This window comes from Halichoerus grypus, chromosome 1, assembly GCF_964656455.1.
Source record: "Halichoerus grypus chromosome 1, mHalGry1.hap1.1, whole genome shotgun sequence".
NCBI classification, from domain to species: Eukaryota; Metazoa; Chordata; class Mammalia; order Carnivora; family Phocidae; genus Halichoerus; species Halichoerus grypus.
Genome location: NC_135712.1, coordinates 128556322 through 128577424, shown reverse-complemented (window position 1 = coordinate 128577424; position 21103 = coordinate 128556322). Strand labels below are relative to the sequence as shown.

General features: G+C 39.3%; 1 protein-coding gene across 1 annotated transcript in view; it reads left to right on the top strand.

Moving 5' to 3' along the window:
* Window positions 1–21103, top strand: part of LOC118535891 (collagen alpha-4(VI) chain-like) — a 90052-nt gene that overhangs the window by 25549 nt on the left and 43400 nt on the right. Inside the window, exons 12-18 of the mRNA XM_036092516.2 lie at window positions 1541–1594; window positions 8681–8752; window positions 9910–9936; window positions 11808–11852; window positions 13881–13934; window positions 16186–16248; window positions 16581–16646. Coding sequence (XP_035948409.2) covers window positions 1541–1594; window positions 8681–8752; window positions 9910–9936; window positions 11808–11852; window positions 13881–13934; window positions 16186–16248; window positions 16581–16646 — 381 coding nt within the window. The remainder of the gene's footprint in view (window positions 1–1540; window positions 1595–8680; window positions 8753–9909; window positions 9937–11807; window positions 11853–13880; window positions 13935–16185; window positions 16249–16580; window positions 16647–21103) is intronic.

Below are 21103 nucleotides of genomic sequence, written 5' to 3'. Positions count from 1 at the left end.
CAAATAATTTCACAGACAAATTTCACATACTCAACCACCGCACAGAGGTTTTCACTTGTCTACAAAATATTCCCTTACGCACCAGCTGCTTTTTTTACAATGGTCACTGCCTCTTCCCCTCCGAGCTGATGTTCTATTCTATAGCATTAAACTCTGAGGAAAGACTCACGAGTGGTCACTTTGCATCTCTCTATTAACTCCATGGTGAAGCAATAGCAAAATTACCAGGTCCCACTTTTAAGGGAGAATAAATCTCATTAAAAATGGTCCTCAGTTCTGCGGGACATGAGGTGTCCTTCACACATGAACTACAGCTTTATGATGGCGGGATCATCCCAAATCCTCATGTAAGGTTGAATCAAACCCATTGGCTTTGCCCATCTTTTCCCATTCTCTCTTTGTAAGGTTTTCTGTGAGGTTTTTGGAATGAGCTCTTACTGACTTTGCAGATCAATCTTGATTTAGAACAGTATAAAGTATATAATGACTTTTTGAGAAAAATTGAGGTTATGCCTTAGCATTAGATTTTTTCCCCCTTGCGTTGTTCTTAAGTATCAGACTGGAGAATCAGGAAATCAAGCTTGGGAATCTCTTGATATGTTTTTATGCAACTCAAGGACTTTGCCTCAAAGGTCAAAGATGGGACTGTTTTGAATAATTGACTTCTCTGCTCTTTATGTCTGTAAGAATTCAGTGGTTGGTTGTATTGATGTTCATGTCTTTGTTGATCCCAAAGAGTATATGGCTCCCATATCTTATTTACCATTTTTAAATTAAAGAAACACATCTGGCTATAAATGGCAAGCCAAACTTCCCTGAGAGGAAATGGTTTGTGTGTTATCTAAGAAGTAAAAAAGAGGAAGAGAAAGAGATTGGAAGAGACTAAACAGCTGAGTCATACAGTAATAACCATTTCTCATAAGTAGCATGGACGGTAACACCTTTGCTTACTGACATTTTGAAAAACAAGGTCAAAGATCTCTTTAAGAGGAGAAGTGTTCCTTAAACATTTAACTAGAAACTAGTTTTGGTTTGGATTTTCAGAATAAAATGGCTTAAAACGATATTTTGGAAAAATAAAAACAGGCTGACATGCCAACTATTAAGACAAACAGGTATTTCAAGTTTTCACTTTAAGACAGGCCAAAAATATTTGTTTCTACATGTCCCTATACATTGTGCTCAACATTTAGTTGATTCTCAATAAAATGTCAACTCAGTGAGACAAAGGTATCTATCAGTAACAATTTAAAAAAATTTTAAAATTTATTATTATTATTATTATTATTAGAGAAAGAGCACAAGTGGGGAGGGGCAGAGGGAGAGAGAGAGAGAGAGAATCTCAAGCTTTACTGAGCGCAGAGCCCAATGTGGGGCTCAATCTCATGATGGTGAGATCATGACCCGAACTGAAATCAAGAGTTAGACGTTTAATGGACTGAGCCACCAAAGCCCCTACTAATAACAATTTTTATTTTATGTAGATTTAAGAAAAGAATTTAGAATCCAAGTTATTTCTTTTGATTTCTTTTTTCCTCAGGGAAAGCTGGGTGCTGATGGATTACCTGGTCATCCTGGTGAAGAAGGTGGACATGTAAGTACTGAATCTTATTTTTTTTTATTTGAAGGAATATAGTAAAATGGGTCAAATATTAGAAATACTTAATTGCACTTAAGTCATGAAAATTTTTCTCATCTATGCCATTTAAAATGGGTTTAAAATATCTATATAAAAATAACTATTTGTTATAACAAATGTTAGGTGTACAAATTTTATAAAAATATAGTCTCTAAAAGGTGTTTAATGATGAAGGGTGGTCATTTTAACCTGAATTTGAGATAACTGAAAATGTGGTCTGTGTCTAATGAGTATGTATGTAACAGTAGTTGTTAATCGTGAGCTGAATTGCAGGTACTTTGTTACTATTAACGAGGTAGCTATGTTTGTAAGTGATTTAACAAAATAAATTGAAGAGAACCAAGGCCATTCTTGTAACAAGATCCCTCAGATGCCTTCCTGAATGACCAAAAAGGCGATAGAGTTATAGTTACTCACCAAAAGTTTGCTTACAACCCTGGATATATCCCTGGGCACAGGAAAGTTAGCCATCGTGTGATTGGTTGTGGGGAAAAATGTATATTATAGAGAGAATTGCTAGCTAAGGGACTGGAATGCAATAGGGCCCGTCTTTATTACAACATAAAATATCAAAAGGATTCGTAAATGTCTTGGTTTTCAGTTAATTTTAAGTTGTGGAAAACCACTTTACCACAGGTGTCTATTTTAAAGCTGATATGTATACACCACTGGTTCTCAAACTTTCGGTCTCAGGATCTCTTTACACTCTCTAAGATTATTGAGGACATCAAAGCTTCTGTTGATATAGTTTCTATCCAATGATATTTACCATGTTAGAAATTAAAATGGAAAGAATTTTATTTTATTTTATTTTTGAGAGAGAGCGAGCGTGCATGAGGGAGGGGAGGGGCAGAGGGAGAGAGACAATCCCAAGCTGGCTCTGTGCCCAGTGCAGAACCTAACACCATGCTCCATCTCATGACCCTGAGATCATGACCTGAGCCAAAATGGAAAGAATTTTAAAATATTTATTTATTTTACTCCCAAATAACAAAAATAAGCCCTTAATATAAATGACACATTCCTTTATGAAAAATAACTATCTTTTCCAAAACGAAATAGATGAGTGAGAAGAGTGGCATTGTTTTACATGTTTTCAGTAGTTGTCCTATTAGAAGGTAGCTGGATTCATATGTCTGCTTCTGTGTTGGGTCTGTTGTGGAACACTTGCTTGTGGTCTCTTAGAAACTCTCCTCTACACTTGGGAGAGAATAAGAGTAAGAAAAGATAATAGCATCTTTGTGTAATTGGGAAAGTAGTTTTAATTTTCTGAGCACCCCCTCCCAAAGGGTCTTGGGGACCTGGGGGTCCTTGGACCATACTTTTCAAACTGCTGAGATATCCAAACTTTAACGTTCTCATCGCCCCCTTGGAGTTGAGCATTGTTTTACTGTTTTGAATATTTAGGCTGCTGGAACTTGGAAAATCAGCAGAAATTAGAAAAAGAAATGCAGCTGTTGGGAGCTATATAAGCCAATTCATTTCTTTGATTATATTTGTGGGAGAATCGCTCAACTTTTCTCTCTTTATTTTGCCTCAGCAATTATAGTCTTAGATGTTAGAAATACATTCAGAAGTGTGGGCTGTGGGTATTTGCTGTTTTGTTCAGGTATGGTGCAAATATTCCTTTCCATTTTTATGATGTTTTAAAATGTCCTATAAGTGTTATTTTATTTCTGTCTGCTTGGCCTATGGTTCAATAAGCGTGGCCAAATTTAAGAGAATAATTTAGAGTCTGACCAACCTATTAGGATCATTGACACCAATTCCAGACAAATAATATAAACCAAGCCCTTGTCCGTCTAGAGTAAGAGACAAATTTGTCTTCCTTCTCCACTGTCTTAACATCCTGAAACCAAGATGGTTTATAAAGACTCTCTAGTACAAAGCTAGGAATATGATGTGAGTGATATATATACGTTTATATAATTTAAAATTTCATAGTAGCCATCTTAAAGACAATAACAAGAAATAGGTGAAGTTAATTTTAGTAATTTATTTAACCCAGTCTATCCAAAAGATAATTATTTCAACATGTAACTAATATAAAAATGGATGATAGTTTTTAGAAATACACTCTCTTTGAAATCCTGTGTGTGTTATACCCGTAGCACATCTCAGTTTGGACTAGACCCTCTGCAAGTCCTCAGGAGCTGCGTGTGGTGTATAATGGCTCTAGGGTCTGGTGTTGTTTTCTTTTTACTGCATTTCTCACAAGAGAAGGTGACTGTAAAATATGTTGTCTCCTGAATGACTTTTAATGTTGTTTCCCCCAGAGCAGGTAGATTGGTCTGCCCAATGGCTGAGACCTCTCTCTGCAGATGGCAGGTTCAGAACGGGGCTATAATTTGTAGGTTCAAATTGAAAGCATATAACAACAAAGAGCTAATTCATTGTTCCAGTTATTTATTACTCCTCTTCCCCCGACCCCCCCTCCTACCCCCTGCAAAACCCCAGTGGTGTAAAACAACAATCAATTTATTATATCCATGGACTCTGGGGTGGGGAAACTAAGAAGAGAAGAGGGGGTGGCTCTCTGCTAGGTGTCTGAAATCTCAGTTGGGCTGACCAGGCAGCTGGAGGACCCACTGCAGAGATGACTTCCTCTCTCTTGCTCTGGAGTTTGGCTGGGATGGCAGATGGATGGGCCATAGTGGTCCAAGGACAGGTATGGCAGCTGGGTCTGAGAGGGAGCACCCACCAGGGACAGACAGTCCGTCCTGAGAAGCAGCATTCCAGGAGACCAAGGCTGAAGCCCAAAGCTTCTGAGGGAGCCTCAGAAGTCACGTGGTAACTTGTCTGTCACATTCTATTGGGTACAGGCAAGTCACTAACTCCAGACCAGATTCAAGGTGGGTGGGGATGGGGATTAGACCCTTCTTCTCGATGGGGGTGTGGCAAGATCATATCCAGAAGAGCACTGTAGATTTTGTTGTGGCCATCTTTGGAAAAGACAATCTGCCAGACTCATGAATTCTATATATTTTTTAAGTGTACCTAGTATGAGATGGTGGTTTAAATATGCATTGGTTACCTATCAAAGCCTTATATATCAAATTAGATTATCTAGGGTCCCCAAAAACAGTAATGTAACTTCAGTAGTAATAAAACTAGCTAACATTTGTTGAGAACTTCATATGTGCTGGATGCACGGCTAAACATTTTGTATACATTTCCTCATTTCATCTACAAAATAAGATATTACTGTTATTATTCTCATTTCTCAAAAATAACTTGAACCAGCCTAGCATTTGAACAGCTTTTGATCATGTTATTCTTTCCACAGAATCATGGCTATAATTGATAGCTTTAAACCACTAGCGGGAGACCAGTTTTTAAACAGGATAGAGCTTAGTATCTGAATGAAAAACCCTGTAAGCCCAATTTTTTTTCAAAACAATTTGACATAGGTACCCATTAAAGGGTGATTCCTGTTTTCTCATGAGAACATTCTAAAAAATGCTTTTGCCCAATTGGATTATATAAACTCTGAGGGATATAGGTGACAAATCTCTACTTACAATATTTAACTTATTTAGTTACACATGAACATTTTAAAGTCTTTCATTATGTAAAGTAATATAATAAGAAATTCTGCTTTTTTCTCTTTCTCATATTTTATCAAATAATTTTATTACAAATTCTTCCCATGGAGTTTCTATATCAGTTTTCCCAACATTCCTGGAGCTCTGTTTTGGAAACACCTTCCCTGGTTTTCTAGAGTATATTGTGTTCCCTTCTGTCTAAATTGTTTCAGATAAACCACTTTTGTGGGGGTGTGTGTGTGAGAGAGAGAGAGTGAGTGAGAGCAGGGGGAGGGGCAGAGGGAAAGGGAGAGAGAGAGAAACTTAAGCAGACTCCATGCTCAGCATGGAACCTGATGTGGGGCTCGATCTCACGACCCCGAGATCATGACCTGAGCTGAAATCAAGAGTCAGATGCTTATCCAACTGAGCCACCCAGGCATCTCTAAGATAAACTGCTTTTTAAGTCTGTTTATAAAGTCTGTCATTGAAAATTTATTTTCAGTTTCAAAAACCCATTGCCTCATTTTTCTTGTGAGAATATTTTTATGGTCTTCACAGTGTAATCATGAATTCTATTGCTTTGAAAAGTGATTTTTAAAAATCTTATTTGCATGACATCTAACATTTGAAATTGTGAGTTCTCACTGTCAAATACGACAAATACATTATCTCTGTTAGATTTCTTTACCTCCTTTTTTCCTTCTTTTTTAACTGATCTGGTAGGTGACATCCATAAGGATCCCATAAATAATCTCATATTAACATTGACTGGGTGTCAACACTGTGCTGTTCAAAGTTAAGCAATGGAGAGAGTATTCTGAAATATGAGAATCTTTGTGAGGACTTTGTGAAAACTCAAGTTTAAGAATATCTTTTTTCCCAAGGAGTAATTTTGGGAAAACTCATACCTAATTATGTATGTATAGTAACTGAAACTTTAGAAACTGGGAATAGAAGTCATAAGAGTAGGTTTTTTTCTTTTTCTGCACAATTTTCTTTTAAATTTTTAGTTGTGGCAAACTACACATAACATAAAATTTACCATCTTAACCATTTTCAAGTGTACAGTTCAGTGGTATTAAGTACATTAATGTTGTTGCCAACCATCACCACCATCCATCTCCAGAATGCTTTTCATCTTGCAAAATTGAAACCCTGTCTTCATTATCACTAATTCCTGATGACCCCGTCTCCCCAGCCTGTCTCTTCCAACCACCATTCTACTTTCTGTCTCTATGAGTTTGACCAAAATAGGTCCTCATTAAGTAGGTTCATACAGTATTTGTATTTTTGGCTTATTTCATTTAGCAGAGTATCCTTAAGATTCATCCATATTGTAGCATATCAGAATATCTTTCCTTTTTAAGACTGAATAGTATTCTGTTGTGTGTATAAGGACCCTTTCTCTTTATCAATTTATCTGTTAATGGACACTTGGCTTCCTTCCACCTTATGACTGTCGTCAATAATGCTGCTATGAATATGTGTGTGCAGATATCTCTTTGAGACCTAGCTTCCAATTCTTTGGGGTATATACCCAGGAGTAGATTTGGTAGATTATATGGTAATTCCATTTTTAGTTTTTTTTTTTTTTTTTTTTTTTGAGAAACTACCATATGTATTCCACAGCGGCTGAACTCTTATATTCCCATGGAAAGTGCGTAACTGTTCCAATTTCTTCACATCTTCAACAACACTAGTTTCTTTTTGTTTTTGTTCTTGATAATAGCCATCCTAAGAGTGTTTTGTTTTGTTAAAAATAAACTTTAAGAATTTTCCCTTTGTGTCCCTTTGTTAGGGACATTTGTTTTGTATATAGCAACTCTTTCCTAATGAAGGCAATAACCAATTATTCATGATTGGTAACACTGTGTAGTACAAAATAGTAAAGCGATATCTTAAAATTAAATTTTCCAGATGAAACTTAAACACCACACATTGAACCTAAAAATGCAGACAGATGAGGAAGAGGGGGGAAAATAGACATTTACTTGGCATCTACTGTACGTGAGGCTTTGCGTTCGGCATTTCGTACCCATTATGACATTTCATCTTCGTGACAATCCTACTGATATGCGCTAATACTTTCATTTCATAGATGTGGAGTTCAAAACTCAGAGAGAGTGACTTAAAAGGTCAGATAGAGAAGGTTGGAGTTGTGCCCAGACCCCTGTCAGTCTGATGCCAGAACCTGTGCTTTTCTCGTTATCTCTTGCTGTTTAAGTACAAAACACCTCACTTGTCCAATCTGTATGATTTGTGAGGTACTTTCTTTCATTCTTTCTTTTTTTTTTTTTTAAGATTTTATTTATTTATTTGAGAGAGAGAGAACGCGTGAGCGAGCATGAGCAGGGGGGAGGGGCAGCGGAAGAGGGAAAGTCCAAGCAGATTCCCATGCTGAGCATAGAGCCTGATGCAGGGCTCGATCCCACGACACTGAGATCATGACCTGAGCCGAAACCAAGAGTCAGATGCTTCACCGACTGCACCACCCAGGCACCCATGAAGTACTCTCAGTACAGATTCTCATGCATTCAATACAACGATCTTATGAATCGTTAGCATCAGTATTACCAAGATCCACATTTTATAAATGGAGGAAAAAGCAAGGTGGAGGCAGAACTAGGACTCGAACCCAGGTCCTTTCATTTTTGATCCAAAGTGCTTCTCACTTTAGTGTGTTCTCTTCTACTATCCCAGGCAGCTTATGTTGTGAAGTCATCCAACCTCATTAAATCAAAGTGAGATTACATTTGTAGACCCTCTTGATGAAAGCTCATGGGATATATAGTACTTTCTAATTTACATTTAATCAATTTGGCAAAGGCATGATATCTACCATTCCCTTCCCTATCCAATACCTAGATCAAAGGTTATATTCACTAATATAATTTAGGAAGTCACTCTTCAAATCCTGATTGGATGTACGCTGTGTGCCAGACACTGTACTTAGGGCTGCAAACCTAGAGATAAATAAAAGAGACATTGTCCTTGTCTCCTAGAAGTTCTCCAAGTATCAGGAAACAATATAACACAGAAACAGGGAATAGCACACAATGTAATAGAAAAAGCTTCTTAGAGGAGGAGGTGACATATGATCTATACCTTAGGAATGGACAGGAGTTCACCTAGAAGAGAAAGAGTTAAATAATGGTTGATTCTTTGCAGAACCACAAGGAAACCTTCATCTAATTTTAGCTGCCAGAAGGAAATGTTCTGACACACCTTCTGTTTGCTTGAATACTGAAGTTTTGCCCATGTGGCTTGAATGACTTGATCAAAAATATAGATAATTCGGATTTGTATGATTTGGGGTTATCAGTATGGGCAGTTGACCGATGGACATTGTGATTGTCTTGTAGGTAATCTGATCAGGCCTTTGAAGATATAGAAGTAGTTGTAAGGACAGTGTCATATGTTAGTCATTCTGATGGTCATCGTTGCTGATTTAAATCGGTTGGGTGATGATGGAGATAGTTGCTTGACTGTCTCCATGTGTGTCTTTATTCCATAGGGAGAAAGAGGCCCTCAGGGCCTTCCTGGACCCCGAGGTGAGGAAGGATGCCCAGGTGTGAGAGGACCTAAGGTGAGTGTAAACCTCCAGCTGTGGAATTCTTTCGCTGTCCCTGTTTTATCCCTTGAGTTTGAGGAACATTTTACTTCTTCAGCATAGTTTCTTAGCTTTTTCTCAGACTGAGGGTTTCCCAGAAGTAGAGCCTGAGAAAAGGAATCAAGTGCAAATAGTTTATTGGGAGGGGATCTCAGTAAATACTAGCAAGACAAGAGAGAAATTAAGGAAGGAAGGTGACCTAAAAAGGGTATGGCATCAATTAGATTACCACTGTGGGTAGGCGGAGCCTAATCCTGCTGAGGAACTGTGTGAGCCAGTGTTGAACGTGCACCTCAACGTTGTCCCATCCAAGGGGGCAGAGAGCTGGGGTATTTATACACCAAATCCTATCAGGCATTATTTGCAAGCTGCTCCCAGTGGGTATTAATTCCCCAGCACTTCTGAGCTGCATTGCATGTGGACAGGCTCTGGTACCAGAAAAAGCCCTCAGGAAAGTATTTTTATTTATTTAAGAGAGAGCTGGAGGGAGAGAGAGAGAGCACAAACAGGGGGAGGGGCAGAGGGAGAAGTAGACCCTGCTGAGCGCTGGCAGTTGGAAGGGGGTTTGAGAATACTGAAATTTTAAAGCCTAAAGAAATAACGGGTAGGGCTTCTTTTTCAGTGGTTTCATAAATGTCTCTTAACCTTCCAGGATTAGAGACTCTCCTTAAATAAGGCCAGAAAATTTTCTCCACAATCTCCGAGTCCTATAGAGGGTTTTTCTGACCATAGCAACCATATTCTGTTCATTCTAACAAGTTACTCTTTCAATTAATTTGTCCTGTTGTTCCTGGGAGCCTTCTCATGCTTCTTAGACAGTATATTCTCACTTTTGTTTGAAAAAATATGATTGTGCTATTAATAAGTGGCAGGTCATTGCCATTTTCTACTCACCCCTACTACGTTAGGAGTTGCCGATAGGAATTTTTCCAAGTCACAGGCAAAGGGAAGCGGTAGTAATCAGAGTGCTGTGATGTCTCCAGCGATTATAGTCACTGGAGAAGAAATCTTCATTTTGGTCTACTAATTGCATTTTCTTGGAATTCAGGAATATATGGTGTCCTAAGTGAAAGAAGGTTTAAAAATCTTATTCAAGCTCAGTTTGTTTTTTTTTTATTTCCTCCTAACTTTAGGGAGCAAGAGGATTTTCAGGAGAGAAGGTAGGTGACCTTCCTTCCTCTTGCTTAAACTGGAGAGCAATTTCTTTAGGAAACAGTACTGAGTCCACTTGCTTTTCCTTTGCTTGAGTGAGGTGGGACTTAAAACTTTTTGACAAGGGGAAATGTCAGATGATGTTAATAGCCAAACTGCCATGCTAATGAATGGTTTAAGGCAGGGACATATATGAAAATGTATAATTATCTATAATAATTGAGCCACCGTATTTGTCACGTGACGCTCTGGAAGCATTGGTCCTGAATTCAAGGTGTGGTCGTCAAGGTGAGTATCAAATGGGAGATGGATGCCAGGACAGGGCTGGTAGGAAAGGACCTGGCACAGTAAGGGAATGACTTTACATTCAGATTCAGAGGCAAAGTACCCATTCGCTCATTCATGCACTCAAAAAATATTTTTGTAGGTACTCACTCTGTTCCCCACATAATCCTTGGCAGTGTCTACAAAGTGATGAACAAGACAACAAGGGCTGATAGAGCTTCTTTACTCATGTCTCCTGGTACCACTGATTCACCCTTATGGCCGTGGCAAATATATCACATAATTTTAGTCTGCGAGTTTGGTGTGCTTGTTTTCAGGCACTATCGCAGCTGTCTGAGACTGACAGCTGACAGACTGACAAAAAAGTGCCTGAAACTTGATGTCCTCGTACCAATAGTAGGAGTACATCAACTATTCCACACATGGTTATATGCGTTTTATTTGGCTTGTGAAACTGTGGACTTTTTTTCCCCCAAAAGATGCTTTATAATAAATATGGTTTTTTAAAAAAGATTTTTATTTTTATTTATTTGAGAGAGAGCTGGAGGGAGAGAGAGAGAGAGCATGAGCAGGGGGAGGGGCAGAGGGAGAAGTAGACTCCCCGCTGAGCAGGGAGCCCAACTCAGGGCAGGACCCTGGGATCATGACCCTACCTGAAGGCAGATGCTTCACCGACTGAGCCACCCAGGCACCCCTATAATAAATATAACTGTCATTCTGATGTAGTTGGCAAAACAAAGGGCCTATGAGTTGGAAGCAATGGAATACTTGATGAGATGTCACTCTGCAGCTGCCAGTTTTTACTCTTATCCAGTTAGCTTCAGGCTTTCTATTCTTAAGGAGTTTTCTAATGGTAAGTCTCCCCAAATACATACATATGGATACACTCCCATTTAAGTCCTCCTTAATCTGAGATCGCCTGAGTTTCCATTATGCAAATTAGTTCAGGCATATTTGCCAGTCTTTTTAAATTAAAAAAAGCCAATGACAAGAGGACCATCTTTAACATGCAGACAACCAGTGGGAAATTTTCTTTCAGTCTTGTGAAAGAGTTACTACTTGTTCCCAGTGCAAAAGTTGAAAAAAAAAAAAAAGTCTTTCTTTTTTTCTCTTTAATTTTTTTTTTAAATTTTTTATTTACTTGACAGAGAGAGACAGCGAGAGAGGGAACACAAGCAGGGGGAGTGGGAGAGGGAGAAGCAGTCTTCCCGCCGAGCAGGGAGCCCGATGCGGGGCTCGATCCCAGGACCCCGGGATCATGACCTGAGTGAAGGCTGATGCCCAACGACTGAGCCACCCAGGCGCCCCTCTTTCTATCCACTCAAAATTTGAGTTTCTTTTTTTTCTTATCTTTTTCGCTGGAGCCTAAAACTGTCAGGAAAAACCGTGTATAATGCTAGTGACTATTTTGGGAATGAAAATGATCATTGTTTCTTAATATATGAATGCAGTATATAAATGTCACTTTGGAAGGTCTAGATTCTTCTTTCTCCCAAATAAAAACAAATATTAGCAAGGAAATTAACATCAAAGCAATAAGCACGTACACCTGGTCCTCTTTTCTCTACCAGTTACATCTCCCTTTGTTCCACAGGGAAGCCCTGGTGATGAAGGTGTTGACGGCTTGGTTGGGGAACAGGTATAGAAAGTTTCTCATTTCTATGTTTCTCCTCTACTAGCTTGGTATTTATGCTCTCTATTTATACTTTCCATGAAATAGTCTAGAAATGTTAGCATGCATACTCAACAGTGCCTAAAGTTAATCTATTATTTGCCCGTATCCTCAAAATATAAGGACCCTAGAAACGTAGCTCTAATCAACTGCCTCCCATAATAACATGTGATTGTCCAGTATCTTATTCCCATTTATTTTTGTTCAATTCTATCAATTAGATATTGTTATTATTATTGTTTTACTTAGTCATTGCTTATCCAGCTTTACCCTCATATTTGTCACTTTTGCCGATGCCTTCAAAGGAACATGAAAGATCTTGTTTCTTTTGCCTCAGGTACAAGTTTTAGAATTTCTTTTAATGGAGTTTATAAACTCCTTTGGTTTTTGTTTCTCTGAAAATCTCTTTATTTTACCATTTTTCTTGAAAGAAAGTTCTTGGGGAAATAATAATTTTCTTTCGGCACTTAGAAAATGGAATTTCATAGTCTTCTGGCTTCTATTGTCTTCTGTCTCTCATTAGTGCTATTAAGAAGTTATCCATCAAGCTCATTGTTGTTACTCTTGTCAGCAATCTTAAAAAAATATGCTGCTTTAAAAATTTCCCTTTCTTTCTAGAGTTCTGCAGTTTCAATATGATGTGTCCAGGTGTGAGTTTCTTTTTATTTATCCTGCTTGGAGATTTTTAGGTTTTTGAATCTGAGCATTTGTGCCTTCTGTCAGTTTTGGAAACTCCTTAGCAAATTCTCATTTTGAAATGTTTATCCTTCCCATTTTCTCTATTATTTCTTTGTGGAAGTCTAATTAGAAATTTGTGAGACCTTATGCTATCATCAGTGTCTCTTAACCTCTCTTTCATAAAATTTTCTGTTTGTCTTTCTGTACTGCATTCGGAGTATTTTCTCCAGTTTCAAGTTCACTAATCTTATGTATTTTGTGTTTAATATACCATTTAACCTGTCAGATGGATTTTTAATTTCAATTATTCTGATTTTCACTTTAAGAAGTTCTATTTGATTCTTTCTCAATTCTGCTTGGTCTCTTTTTTAACAGCTGCATATTATTTTATTCATTCTTTTTATAAAACCTATTTAAATGTATGAAATATACTCATTTTATATTCTGCATATGATAATTCCAGTAGCTGTAGTCATTACAAATCTGATTTTGTTGCCTGTTTTTTCTGCTGGCTTCTCCCTCATGGTGTCTCCCTCATGTGTGTTGTGACTTTTGATTGATTGATTGATTTGATTTGATTTTCTTTTCTCTCTTTTTTCCTTTTCCTTTTTAAAAATTTTTCTTTCTTTTCTTTCTTTTTTCCCTTTTTTCCCTCTTTTGTGACTTTTGATTTAAATTCATTTTTAAATGAACTTCATCTGTGAGAAGTCATTAAGGCCTGCGTTGAGGTTGTTTCTGCCACATACTTGGTGGCATGTCCTCCTGAGATCACTTCGAAATAAATGATGAGATTTGGTTTTTCACATTGCATTCACGGAGTGATCAGAAGTCCTGAGGACAGCCAATAGCTATTACTTCTCTGGATTTCTTCTTTCTCTTTACTATGTTTTGTTTTTTTTTTTTAAGATTTTATTTATTTATTTGGGAGAGAGAGAATGAGAGAGAGCACGAGAGGGAAGAGGGTCAGAGGGAGAAGCAGACTCCCCGCTGAGCAGGGAGCCCGATGTGGGACTTGATCCTGGGACTCGAGGATCATGACCTGAGCCACCCAGGCGCCCTCTCTTTACTCTGAACTCGAAGGATTTCTCTTGTTCTTTATCAGCTCACGAATGTATGTGGAGTATCTTAAACTTTGCTATCTGGAATTTTATACTGTTTTTCAAAGGAAGGATTGTTCAGGGCATCTACTCTGTCACATACAAGTCAGATGGTAAAGAAACTTTCTGCTCTTGGCTAGAATGTAAAACTACGTGAAAAAAGTTTCTGGTGTGACTTGATGTACAAAACTTCTTTGTATATTTCTTTTTCTTTTTCTAGGGTAATCGTGGAGCCCCGGGGTCATCTGGAGAAAAAGGAAATAGGGGAAATCGGGTATGTGTGTAAAAAGTGAGGATATTCTTCTCTTATATTTCTACTGCGTAAACTGAGCTTGACAGTTTTATTTTTAAGTTCTGGGAAATAATCCTCTAGTGGTTTAAGTTCTAGATTGGGAGTTAAAGGGCAATAAATATTAGCTATTTGGAAACTTTAGTGAAGACCCGCCCGTGCTGCTAGTGAAATGAGTGATGGAAACCAGCTTCCTTAGCCTTTGGAACAGTAATCACCATTCCCTACCTCACGGGCTTTGCAAAGCTCCCTGTCGCCAGTGATTTCAGTCTCACACCGCAGCCCTCTCAGCCACATCCTTCACTACTGTCAGTCCAAAAGTGTCCTTTCCAGTCAGATTGTACTACTCATTGTCCCCTAAGAATTCCTTGTGCATGCCCACCTCTGTGTCTTAGCTCATGTGAGGTACCCCATCCTCGAGTGGCTTTTCCCTGCTTCCATCTCCAGTGTTTATTTGAATATCACTTTCTCTCTGATTTCCAGCTCCTCTCTTCCCCCCTCAGGATACCCTCCTTCATCATAGTCTGCAGTGCTCTCTCCCTTCTCTACCTCCTTCCCATATTATATTTCTATGTAAGGAAAGGCCGATGCCTGTGTATGTACCACAGCTCTGCCTTCCTGTGCCCATGGCAGGTATTATTAAGCAATTATGGAATCCAGCCAGAGGGATCCATCTCAGAACTGTTATAATCAGCTTCTGTTGATTGACTGGATTAGATAAGGGGTGGGGTTATGTTTTTGTGTGCCCCTTATGGAATTAGAGTAATGCTTTTACCCCAAGGTGTGGATTGATTTCCTGATAAGTAAAACAAGGAGGCACAAGAAAGGGTTCTTTATTGGGGTAGGTTTAATTGATAAGCTGCAATTTGGAGATTAGATTTTGGAGAAGGTGGGGGGACACTACACTTCTTTCAAGACTGGAGAGCCTTCAGTTTCCATCTAATTTAGTTAAATTCAATAAACACATGTTAAGGGCTTCTTACTCGTAGAGCGTATCTAGCAAAACACTTAGAAAGTTGGGCACATCATAATAAGAACCAAATACCAGGCTCTGTACTCAGCATTTTAATTTATTATTCCATTTAATTTCCATAATAGCCTGATAAAATGGGTATATCTGTTTCACAAATAAAAAAATTGAATCTTAGAGAAGTCAAAGAAATTTGCCTAGCTAGTAAATTGGATAGCAGGGTTGGAATTTAGTATTAAGCAACTCCCTTTTATCATTATATCAGGCGAGGAAAGAGGTAAGGTGGAGTTATAAGTAATAATAAGAAGTAGCATGGGGCGCCTGGGTGGCTCAGTTGTTAAGCGTCTGCCTTTGGCTCAGGTCATGATCCCAGGGTCCTGGGATCGAGCCCCGCATCGGGCTCCCTGCTCGGTGGGAGGCCTGCTTCTCCCTCCTCCACTCCCACTGCTTGTGTTCCCTCTCTCGCTGTCTCTCTCTCTCTCTGTCAAATAAATAAATAAAATCTTAAAAAAAAAAAAAGTAGCATTTTTTTTTTTTTAGAGCCTAGAGAACGTTCCATTCCCAGTGTGTCTGAGAACCAGATCTCAGAGATGGGTCCCACTTCATTATGCTCAGAATGTGGCATGTACCGTCTAGAACCAGGCACATAACACAATTTGAGGAAGGTTCCTGGGGTGGGGGCTCTTCCCTACTCTGCAGGAACTACTACACAGAGGGGGTACCATTAACAGCAGGTTTTAAGAGAGGCAACCATTTGCTTATCATGTCATAGTCTTATGGCAAGTTGCTTCACCTCACTGGTTCCCTTTCTATAGTAGGAGCTCCAGAAATATTTTTCTCTCTTTTTGCCCCTTTGTCATGAGATCTTGCTGTGTCAGTGCTTCCCATGTCTGTGGTAGGGAAACCTTCTTATGTGTGTTTCTGTGTAGAAGTATCGGAGAAGCGGAAAGATCAGGGACTTGGTGGTAGGGAGAGCTGGGTCCAACTTCCCTAAGCCTTAGCTTACTTGCATGCAATATGGAATTCTTGAGTTGTAAGGGTTTAGTGAGGTAATGCCCACCTAGGGACACATATATCACAGACTTCCAATAAAAAGTATGCTCTTTTCTGCATTGCAACCTCGCCTATTTAGCTGCAAATGCTTTAAAGTTCAAGTACTAAATTGGTCTTTTAATGTGATTCTCATTTTCCCTCTTAATGTTCTCTTTCCTTTAGGCAATAAAGGATCTTTTAAAATGACACATGTTTTTTTTCCTGTGATTTAAGGGCTTGACAGGACCACCTGGACCTCCTGGAGAGCACGGAGAGCCTGGGTTAAGGGGAGACCCTGTAAGTGCTGGTTGAAGGATTCTGTTTTAATCCAGGAACTTATAAACAGTTTGCTTAGACACAAAGACAGCAATTAATTATTCATCATGAGACATCTGTTCAGCCTATCTTAGCCTTGCAACAAATAAGAGATTTGTGAGAAGACCCATCTTATAGAACATTTGGGTTCTTAAAGAGTTCACAACTTTAATTGCATTGGGTATTCAGGATTTCTGAGCAGGCCCAGACAATTAAAAAGTCTACTCTCGTGCCTTTAAAAAAATCATATTTCCTCTAATTTCTTTTCCTATCTTTCCCATCCATTTGAGGTAAGCAACCTTTTCTTTTCTCAGGGAGATCCTGGAGCAGATAGTTACATCCAAGGCCCTAAGGGAGAAAAAGGAAGGCGTGGACATTGGGTAAGATGGTCTCTGTTTGTTTGGGGATGCTGGTACATATGGGAAAGATGTAGCTGGTGAAGAAGGCTTGAGCGTTCCGACTGGATCAGCATAGAGAGCAAACCTGTGGGACTCCACTGCCCGTGGAGACAGGAGCTCTGAATGTTAATCTCCACTTATAGCCTTGTCCTTGCATTCTTGTCTAGTCATTCCTTTTTTCCTGAAAAAAATCTCATTTCCCACAGCACTAGTAACACAAGTTACTTAGTCTCCTTTATCCTTGGTTTCTTCATCTCCAAAATGAAAGCATCAGGCTCAGTGATGCCTAAGATCTTTTCAGTTTAAAAATTCTCCAGTTTCATAATGATGTCTTGATTTAAAAGCGGTCAGGCCATTACACCGCTGACTTGCTTTCCACCACTGCCAATGTTGATTGATGTGAATCGAGTACTAACCATTTTTAAAGATAAGATCCTTGTTTAGCTTGGAAGATTGGAAGTGTCATGACAGAAGATCTCACCAAAGGTGGAAGGCTTGTTAACTTCGCAGATGCTGCTAACTGGCTGGAAGCCATATTTAGATGTTTTATGTCCTAGTCATTAAAATGCACGACTGAAAGATGGGACTAAAGTAACCCAAGTGTCTCAGTCCTTACATCTCATCATTCCCAATTTCCAGAAACAGGGTCTGCACAGCAAAATTTTTACAACCTCTATTTGCTTTGGACTCCAATTTGCCTCCTTTGACAAAACTTTAGGATGTTGATTCTCTTCCCTAAGTTGTGACTCATTCACATCCATTTTATATATGTCCAGAACCTGAGTAAAATCCAGTTTGTAACAGGATCAGTATTATGTAGCTATGCCAGAAACCTGTCACTCCTTACTGCAAGAATTTCTCATCTTGTTGTTAATTACAGTTATTTTGGACAAAATCCATTGAGAGGGTTCTCTTGGGTGAGTTGAGATCAGAGAGCCCTGTGAATAGCTACTCAGTCAGTTACGAGATTGAGCTAAGAGAACAGCAGGGCAGTTCTTAACCCGTCTGGGCCCTGGTTTCCTCATCTGCAAGGTGGGAAGGTTAGAGAAACCATTTCAGAGTTTCCATGAGTTAATGGTTGTCATGGGAAGGAAGGTATATGAGTTGAGCTTTGTTTCCATGGTTTGCTCGTGGTTTTACAGCTAGGAAAGAACTTTGGCCTCTAGACAAACTGTCCAGTACTGTGTGCATCACAGCGATGGGGAGAACCTCCTGCTCACAGTTTTCAGAGGTCTGTCTCCATTGCTGACTTTATAGCTAAGGGTTAACTTGGAACAGCAGATCCCTGAATTGTGTGTGCAAACCAAAATTGTGACCCTCTGAAGTGGTGCCACGTCATACTGCACTTGTGTTCCACGTGGTTTCTACTCCCATGCTGAGCTCAAAGAAGGGTGCTTAGTATTCTCTGAATAGACTTGGGTAATAAAAGTCACTCTCACCGATTACATAAACCTGCGGCTGCGAAAGCTGAAATTCTAGCCTGTTAAGTGCCATTAGAAGATAAACCTCAAGGGGGCAGTCTTTCCTCGGTACAGGTTTCCTTGGCTATCTCGAAGCAGAAGCAGAGCGTTCCTACGAAACCAATCATAAACAGAAATGGAGTAAGCGAAGAAGCAGTTACCATAAATTTCTACAGAAATATTTTTAAGTGTTCCCAGACCCCAAAAATAACCTCTCTTTGGCTTCCCTGATACCTTAGGACACATCTTCATAAGGGATGCACAAAATAGATTGAGATGCACGAATGCTCAGAGTTCAAAGCTATGGCGGCTGGATGCTGAGATGATGCTGAGTGTGGTCCCCCGGAGCGAGCGTGGCTTGGCGGGGCCTCTCACTGTTTGGAGGGCGCGCTGCCTTTGTAAGCCCCGGTGGCAAAACACATGCTGAGTGCTGTTTTCACTTTTCGCCCTTTTCTGTAAAAGTGAAAATCCTCCTTGAATTTCTTTTGAAATTCAAATATTTTTGAAAAAAGTATGAACACATACTTTTAAAGAGGGAGGATACCTGTATTTGTTTCTGAGTTGGACCAAAGAGCAGGTTCTATGTTGCAGTTTGGATGGAGACAGTCCCCCAAATGAAGCAGTCTTTTATTTTTTTATTATTTATTTATTTATTTGACACACAGAGAGATAGAGAACACTAGCAGGGGGAGCAGCAGAAGGAGAGGGAGAAACAGGCTCCCCGCTGAGCAGGGAGCCCGATGTGGGGCTCGATCCCAGCACCCTGGGATCATGACCTGAGCCGAAGGCAGACGCTTAACCGACTGAGCCACCCAGGCGTCCAGAAGCAGTCTTTTAAGTGAAACAGAAACTTTATTGTACACCCAGTATGGAGGAAGGGATGGAAAACCCGTCATGCTTTTCCACTTCTGAGAAGGAAAACCAATACAACCCTTTTGGAAGGCAATCTGGCAACATACATCAGCTAGGACTGCTGTTTGTTGTTTATATGTTTTAATAAACATGGGTTTATATATTTTAATATACAATTTTTTATTTTAATATATGAGTGACAAAGCCTGACTGGCAGTGTTTAGCTAAAAACATGTTTTTGATAATCCAGGGAAAGGTGATTTCTGGTTTGGTACACTAGCTCAATGATGTCATCAAAAGCCAGGGATGTCATCAGGGACTCAGCCCCTTTCTTCCACGGTGCCATCCTCAGTGTGGTCCCTGGGCTTAGCAGCCCAAGCATTTTGTCTTCATTTTTACATAAAATGCCAGAAGGAAAGGCGCTTTCCTTTCATCAGGGCACTGCCAGCAATGTTCTCTTCTTGGCTCATTTGGCTCATTGACTGGCTCCTGTGCTCCCCACCTGCCCTTGCCCCATTTTAAGAGACCCAGAGAAGCAAGTTTCTGACAGAGGGAATGAGATTTCCGTGACTGGTTCAGACCTGTCACAATTTATCCCTTGGAGCTGGGCGTGTTGTCCCAAATGAAACAGATTTTCTTAGCAAGAAAGAAAGGGGCAAGAGAATTGTGTAGCCCCCAACTGTGTCTGCCATGGATTAAGGTGCGTATGTTCTTTGATTCAGTCTTTCCCATTCTAGAAATTTATCTAGAAGCTAATCATGGACCAACACAAAAATTTAGCTCCAAGGATGGAGATTAGATTATTAGATTTTTAAATCACTACACTGCTTGAATGTCCGATGATAAGGGATTGTTTATATAAACAATGGCACATGATCAAATATTACTAAGCCATGAAAAATAGTTTAGAAGACTATTTCATAACAAGGAAAACACTCATGATGTAATATTAACTGGGAATACAAAACCCTGTATTCAGCAAGAGTCCAAATTGGTAGAATGTAGCTATATCTATCTATTCTGGAAGGATAAACACCCAGAAATTATGCATTTTTTTCTTAACCTTATTCTCTGAATTGTTGAAATATTCTATGATGAACTTGTATTATTTCTTACCCCGACTTTTCATTTTGAAAAATTTTAAATCTACAGAAAAAGTTGTAGTTGCAAGAACAGCATAGTGAACACCAATTGTTAGCATTTAGCCATATTTACTTTACGTCTCTCTATACAAATACATAGGTAATATTTGAAATATTTTGCTGAGCCATTTGATTAGTTAATTATTTAATTAATCAAGGGTTAATTGAAGGTCTTACAACATTTCTCTTCCAAATATTCAACAAGTATCTTTTAAGAACAAGTACATTCTCTTATATAAACATAATACAGTCATCACACTCAAAAGAATTAAATATGGCACAAAATTATTTTCTAATATGCAGTCTAATATTCAGATTTCCACACTTGCCCCAATGATGCCCTTCATGTCTATGTTTATTGTTGTTGTTCTGAGATCCAATCAAGGACTATGTGGCATATTTAGTTGTCTTGCCTCAGTTGTATTCTTCAATCACAGCTGTTGTCCAGTTATTTGTTTGTCAAATGACATTGACATTTCTGACCAGTTATTTTGCTAAACATCCCCCAATTAGGATTTGTCTGATTGTTTCCTCATGACTAGATTCAGGTTAAGCATTTTTGGCAGATTAAGGAAGGTGGTACCTTTCTTTTCTTTTCTTTTTTTTTTAAGATTTATTTATTTATTTATTTATTTGCCAGAGAGCGAGAGCAAGAGCGAGAGAGGGAGAGAGAGAGAGGGAGAGCACAAGCAGGGGGAGGGGCAGAGGGAGAGGGAGAAGCGGACTCCCTGTTGAACAGGGAGCCCGATGGGGGGCTCGATCCTAGGACCCTGGGCTCATGACCCGAGCGGAAGGCAGACACTTAACGGACTGAGCCACCCAGACGTCCCTAGGCAGTACCCTTCTTAGTCACCAGGAGGGACACTGTGCCTGGCTGTCTAATTACTGGTAGATTAATTTGGTCACTTGATGAAGATGAGGTTCGCCAGACTTATCCATTGTAAACATACTTTTCCCTCCTTGTAATGATCAAGTAATCTGGCAA